General features: G+C 37.9%; 1 protein-coding gene across 1 annotated transcript in view; it reads right to left on the reverse strand.

The window, feature by feature from the left end:
• Positions 1 to 396: 396 nt before the first annotated feature.
• Positions 397 to 7,234, reverse strand: part of eeig1b (estrogen-induced osteoclastogenesis regulator 1b) — a 43,708-nt gene continuing 36,870 nt past the window's right edge. The window contains exons 8-13 of the mRNA XM_060863152.1: positions 6,245 to 6,414; positions 5,847 to 5,951; positions 5,552 to 5,750; positions 5,040 to 5,161; positions 4,130 to 4,199; positions 397 to 4,002 (exon numbers count right to left, since the gene is read on the reverse strand). Of these exons, the coding sequence (XP_060719135.1) occupies positions 3,957 to 4,002; positions 4,130 to 4,199; positions 5,040 to 5,161; positions 5,552 to 5,750; positions 5,847 to 5,951; positions 6,245 to 6,414 (712 nt within the window). The 3' untranslated portion in view covers positions 397 to 3,956. The remainder of the gene's footprint in view (positions 4,003 to 4,129; positions 4,200 to 5,039; positions 5,162 to 5,551; positions 5,751 to 5,846; positions 5,952 to 6,244; positions 6,415 to 7,234) is intronic.

Here is a 7,234-nt window from a genome sequence, read left to right on the forward strand (position 1 = left end):
GAAACAGAGAAATTTCCCCATTGTGGGACGATTAAAGGTATATCTTATCTTACATGATGTAATGGTCAGGGGTTCACATACCTTTTGGCCATATAGTACATTATAGTACATTTTTTTTTTTTTTTTTTAAATAAGCTTTCTCTGTTGTTCTCTGGTGAAAAATGGAACAAATTCTCTAAATGTGATTCACGTCAGCCATCTTTTTCCTTTGTGAACCTTTGTCCAGAGTATTTATTTTAAATCTTTGGCCATATATTTTCCCTTTTTATCCTTAATATAGGATTTACACTTTTATTTGAATAAAGAATTTCAAAGCATTCAGGAAAAAGCTTAGAATAACTATGATTTTTTTTTACAAATCAAAAAAACAAAACAAAAACAATACAAGCCCAATGGTTATTATACGATGCCCAACTTTTCCTTTATTTCCTCCCAAATAGTCCATTAATAAGCATCCATAAACAAATTTACATGACAGATTACGAAACATTCATATTTGAGTGTAGAAATACAGTTTAGATCCATCATGAGACAATAATACATGAAATAATACAATATGAGGTCAAGAAAACTTTGGAAACAATATTTGTGTGATCGGAAAAAATATACGTGTTCATCCATAACTCTATATTTAATATAATCAGAAAATAATTTGTGGTAGAGTTAAATATAATGTATTGACTCTCTTTATAGACATCTTAAGTTTCCCAATATATAGTGAAAATTTGATAACTGTATTGAATATAGTGGTGAAAATGAACCACTTTAAAGGAATCTTTCTGGCTGAACTGAGCCAAGTGCATAGCTTTAAAACCATTTACAAAATAGAGACAAGGAATTATTAGATATGGACGAAAAGTTGTACACGTTGTTACATGAAAGTTAATATTTTTAAGTGCCGTTGTGGTGTGTGTCGTCCCTAAAACATCACAGTGTAGTTTATTGTTTCATTTAATAATTAATACCCAAAACAGAATGATTCACGTAAAACAGGTTCTACACATGCCACATTTTACCTGCAAACCATTTACAGTCTCAAAAACAGCCTGTAAATCAGAGTGTGGGAGGTTTGCATCACGATGAGCCGATTACTTTTACATTTCAAGCATAACGTCGTATTTAGAACTCACAACAGCAAATTACACAAACACTGTGGTGCAGGAAATCCTTTTTGCCCCTCATACATCCCAATAATGTACTCACATAGCAAATGACAACAATGTTTGTGATTAAAAAAAGTAATAATTAAAAAAAAAATACTAAAAAAAAAAAATCATCACAGTCTATTACGACCGAACGACGGCATGGCACGAGGCTGTTGTTAAAGTAGAAAGAAAGAGCAAGCAGGTATAGCCTCTTAAGTCGTGTGTACATCGATCATCTCATGCTGCCACAATACTCATTAATCACTAAGAAGAAGAAAAAAAAATAATAAACCAGCCGGCTGGTTTGGAAAAATCAAAAAGATAACACAGTATTTGCATTAGCATGTGGCTGATGAGCTATGAGAGCAGAATTGGCACCAAAAAAAAGTGACCAACTGATTGCGAATAGATAGAGGAACCGGAAAGTGTGTGACCAGAGTCAGGGTTAGATTAAATATAGTTCGGAAAACAAGTTTCCTTAAATTAAATGAAGCATCCCGGACAAATGCACTTATCTAACTGTTTACATGTTATAGCAGAAGAGTAGAATCTCTGTTTGTTCAGGTTCGTATGTTATATGATGATATCGATGGTATTCTGATGTTAAAATGTTCAGCTCCGACTCAAAATAATCAGCTGCATTGAATTTGGTGGGTCATGTATTCAAAAAGAAACGACACGATCCGATTTCTTATTCTGGAGAACAAGAATATTTTGTAAAAAGAACCGTTTTCTTTTCATTTCCTTTACAAAATTTCACCCTGTGATTCTAAATTCTTCGGAACCACACAAAACCGTAAAATCATCCAGACCCTTTCTATCGATCAACAGGTTCTTTAAAAAGTATAACAAAGAACCTGAGAGAACACTGTGAGATTCTTAAACAAAAGAGCTTATGTGAGAGGAGGGTTCGATGAGAAGGAAAAAAAAAATCTTTAAATGTATCTAAGTCCTAACGTGAATCCCAAGCAAATACGCTGTATATTTGTCAAATTTCACTCCGGTTTGAAATCACGTTAAATCAAAGTAAAAGTTCGTCCCCGAATCATCCCCACATTGCACTTTTATTTGTAAAGATATGGGAGCCAAAAATGTGCAAAGATTTCTGCTCAGATCAACTGAGACAATTTTTCTTTATGACCATTCTCATGGTTAGCTCATACAGACTGAATACAAAACAGTACACAATGTATTACAACACTGAACCACACACACACACACACACACACACACACACACACACACAAGGGGAGGGAGGATCCTGTGTCTCTGGACGCACACCAGGTGCATTGGGAGACATGCAGGCCGTTGCCAAGTTTAGTAGCGTGATTGTGAATCATTTAATCAAAGCCTTTTTTTCCTCTTCAAGCCGTCACCTCCACCGTCCGCCCGCTCGAGCGCGTTCAGTTATGCTGCCTGTGAGCTCACGGGTTTCTGCTCCGAACGCATTCTTCTGCAGCGTGACCAGCACATTCTGTGTTCAAAATGGAGCAGAAAAGTCCACGCGAGGACATGGGGTGCACTGCGCTGCAGTACAGACCTAACACTTGATTAACACTCGTATGCATGGCTGAATCCTGCAGCACAAACATGATCAAAGTGAAGAAAGGCGGGACGAGTGCGGACGCTCGGATGGGGGGGTTGGGGGAGGTTACAGATTTGAAATCTGACTTGTAATGGGATTCCCCAATCCAGCTGGAGAACATATGAGTCACAAGAAGGAAAGATCTAATACCCCAACACACACACACACACACACACACACACACACACACACACACATGTCAGAAGGCTGGAATCTATGAAGGAATGGCTAGAAGCTTGTTAACCCGAATATGATATGTGTCGCCATGGCCAGCCATACAGCTCTATGTGTCTATTCATCTTTGTGTCATATGGTTTGAAAATTATAACTAATAGCAAAAATATTTTTGATGCATACACTGCAGTGGTGTAAAACAATTTGGAGGATTTTCTTGAAATTCTTCAAGAAAAATACTGCATCAAAAAAAAAAACCACCCACGAAGGCTGCTGTAAGGATGTTGAACAATTTTTAAACTGAAGACAAAAATCCTAAATCATGTAAAAAACTAAAGGGTTTTATATCAGCTGGAATAATGTATAATGTGTCTTAGTTAGGGTGCAATCTACAAAATGAGTTTTAAAGCACCGCTAAACATCAAAAACTGGAATTTTCCTCCAAGCTTGTTCCCAATGCAGGGAAAAGATAGTGGTTAACTAAAACGGAGTGATTAGTGGTCTGTAGCGAACGCAGGCAAAACAAATGTTCAGATAAACAATATGGTTTTTAAAAAAAAAAAAAAAAAAAAAAAAAAAAAAAAAAATTAAATAAAAAATATCACAGATCAGAACCATTAAATAATATCTGAAAGGCTGAGCATTATTTGAATCGTATTTGTCTTTAAAAATCCTAAAGGCTGCCGTTTAGGCCATAAATACGATGTTTCCTAGATCAAAGACAGTTTTCACAGTGTTCGACTACTTCGGGTATTTCAAGTAGCTTGTTTACTTGCAAATACGGTGTCAGTAACACATCGTTTTGATCGCGTGGCTAATAATAATAATAATGATAATAATAACAACAAATTACCCACCACCATCTGCGTATATTACAATGCAGGATTTCTGGTGTTCATCATAATCATAACGTGTGAATAAACTGATCAGTGAAGACAATAAAAAGACTGCAAATAACAAAACATCTTGTTAGTGCGATGCTGGACTTGTCTTGTTCGTCCGCACTTATTTTGGCCGTCTTTTGTATTTCAGGAGGAGTGTGATCGATTCCACTAATGACTCTCAATGACGACAGGCTCAAACACACCTGCTGACACCCTGCCAGAGAATGAAACAGTTGTGTTCATGATAAAATCGCTAAAAAAATAAGGGGTTAAAAGCGCTATACAAATCAATTCAATTAAAAAGGTCTCAAGTGGAAGAAGCTGCTCCTGGACTGACTCACCTGTTGCCCAGCTGGATGCCGCTAAGAGCAGTGGTACCGTCCCGACTGACAAACAGCTGCAAATTGCTATCTGTAAGAGAGGAGGGAAGGAATTTTTAATGACATTGGGTTGTGATACCATTACCCAACATTAGCACAGCTATTATTAAGAAGACATCAGCTAGGACATAAAATATCTGGGAAATATGATTATCTGTCAATCTTGCCAAGAGTTCTTAGACAATGGATGTGTGCACACTTATGACTCTACACCATTTTGTACTATAAACAGTGTGAGTAATGTAAAAGTAAAAAAAAAAAAAAAAAAAGATGCACTTAATCAACGTGTGGAATTTTGGATACTTCATGCACTTCAGGCATTGACGCTGGATGAGATAAAATTTTGTTGGACCAGACCGTCTTACAACGGTCTTGAATTAACGCCAGGTTGTATGAAAGTGTGTGATTCGTGTTGCATTGGAGATGATTCTAGCCTTCAAAAAATTCATACACTAGATGCTAGAGTACATAATGCATAGTTTAAGTGTATCGCAAAGCATTTGGGATGCAGGTCAAGGGTTTACACTTAAAAATATACACTTCAAACTGATCTGTATAGCGCTTTTAACAATGGACATTGTCTCAAAGCAGCTTTACAGAACATAAACATAAAACCAAATGTCATTATAAAGATTAAAATAATACAAAAATTCAACATCAATATTAGATATATTAAAATGTGTTTGTATTTATCCCCAATGAACAAGTATGAAGTGACTGAGGCGACTCTGGCAAGGAAAAACTCCCTTAGATGTTAATGGATGAAACCTTGAGAGGAACCAGACTCAAAAGGGAACCAATCCTCATGTGGGTGACACTGTAGGTGTGGAAATATATAGTTTGACAAACGTGTGTGAGCTTTCATACACACCCTCATTGTTGCTGACATCAGCAAAGTCCTGACTCTGGACAATCTTCTCCACAACGTCATCAGCGTCGATGCGCGTGTCGTCCACCCAGGTCGGGTGGTTCTCCACAGAGTCCTTCTTTCTCCTAGAACATGAGAAGAAACAGCACTGTATAAATGACATTATTATTATCTTTTTAATATTACCACCCTGTTACTAGTGAAGTAGGAATATAACAAAAGTAATATATCAAACACCAAAAGATGGCCAGATAAATCCTTCATAAATCAGCTTCTAAATAAATAACTCAAGTACAGTATAACTGTGGCGTTCTGCATAGAATCCTTATTCTAAGAATGAAGAAGTAAAATGAATGAAAAATAAGGACAGCACAGGAGAACTTTCTCTTATTTTATCTTGTTCTTCATTACAAACATAAGCTTTCCCAACAAAAAAAAATGTAACCCTTTAACACCGTGAGGATTACTAAAGCATCCAGAAGCATCACTGTGCTTTAGTTACAGGTTCTTCGTACCTAGAAAATCGGTGAGGGATTGGAGGTCTTGGTGGGCGAGGAGGCTTCTCGGATTTTGCCGGCTCTTTGTCCGGTTCTGCTAAACTCTCGGTTGCTGTGGTCGTCCCTGCTGAAGCGTTGCTGCTGCTGGTGGATGTGTTCCTCCGGTGATGGCTCAGGTCTGTCAGGCTGGACGAGCCTGAATGCTCTGTGCTGTAGCCTGCAGGAAGGACAGACATCACTACATTAGATTTAGTACTTTCGATCCACATATTCAAAAGGCAATATACATACATCGGCTGTGTAAGAGTCTCACCTGAAACTTTACTCTGTTGACTGGCATAGCTGGAATTCCTTGAATGGCCTGTGTGGAACACCTCTTCTGGGCTTGAGAGGTTCTCATCTACCCCCTCTGGTAGACCTGCAAACACATGCACATAAGCACGCAGACACAGGCGAGCACGTAGACACAGACGCACACGCAGACGCACACACAGACGCAGACACACAGATGCAGACAGACAGACAAACACAGACAGACACAGACAAGCAGAGACACACACAGTCAGTGTCTAGATTCTTTTCAGAACATGAGATTCTGAGTGTGGGTGACAGTGTGCTTGTGATTGAGTAAGCAAATGTGTGCGAGTGACTGTGCTTGAGTGTACGCGCGTGTGTGAATGAGTGAGTGAATGTGTGTAATAAGAGGCTCACCAGAGCTCGGCATACAGGTTCTGGGTTTGAGTGTACGGCTGGTGCTGCTGATTCCCGGGCTGATGCCTGTTGGTGGTGTCAGGCTGTTGCCAGTGCCCCCTCCCTTACAGTCCAGCTGTAGAGATGGGTCTTGACCAGCGAGGCCTGTGTTCTTAGCTGTACTTGGGGGCCTGGTGAAAAATAAACACATTTGTATACCATTTACCATCTTTTTCCAATAACAGCACATCCTAAAGTGTTGTAGTTTTTTCCTCTTACAACAAAACATCTATTATTTCTTTTTAATTATAATTCATAACAACTGCACATCTTTTTAACTGTTTATAGTTACATATGATGTTGCTGAATGTTCATGTGAAACTAGATCCTGTCATCCCTTATAGCAGATATAAACAGTCACGACCTTCATTTGCGACCCTCTCATTTAACCCTCTCTATTAACATCAATAAGAAAAGAAAATGCAGCTTGTCATGTTACAGAAGTCCTCGGTCCTGAAAACCTGGTAAAAAAAATAAAAGTTACAGCTTTTCCTCTGTTACAAAGCACAGACACTAGAGACTCCTTCCAAAATTGCTAAACAAGAGACTTCTGATAAAAAAAAAAAAAATCCTCCCCGTTTCAAAGGTCAAACTTTTGGCAACTGCCAATCATATCCCGGTGAATCACTTGTTAATATAGAGGCCATAATGTATGTACAAGCGCGTTAAGATTATTGAAATTTATCCGAATTAAATCAACATATCCTGACCAATAAGAAGCGAGAATTCAACAGCACTATGGAAAAAATAAAGTATAGCATATGAATTATAAAGCTGTACTCATAAACGCGGTGAAAGTGTGGAAGGTGGTGTGTTTTAAACCAAATATTAGACACATGCACGCTTATGGAAAATAAATAATTCTGATTTATACAGATTTGTTATTAGAATTGAGATTTGTCTGTTCATTCAATTGCACATTACAGCTTTTAGCACTTTATACAAAAAACG

The sequence above is a fragment of the Tachysurus vachellii genome, chromosome 26 (genome assembly GCF_030014155.1).
Source record: "Tachysurus vachellii isolate PV-2020 chromosome 26, HZAU_Pvac_v1, whole genome shotgun sequence".
In the NCBI taxonomy this organism is placed as follows: Eukaryota; Metazoa; Chordata; class Actinopteri; order Siluriformes; family Bagridae; genus Tachysurus; species Tachysurus vachellii.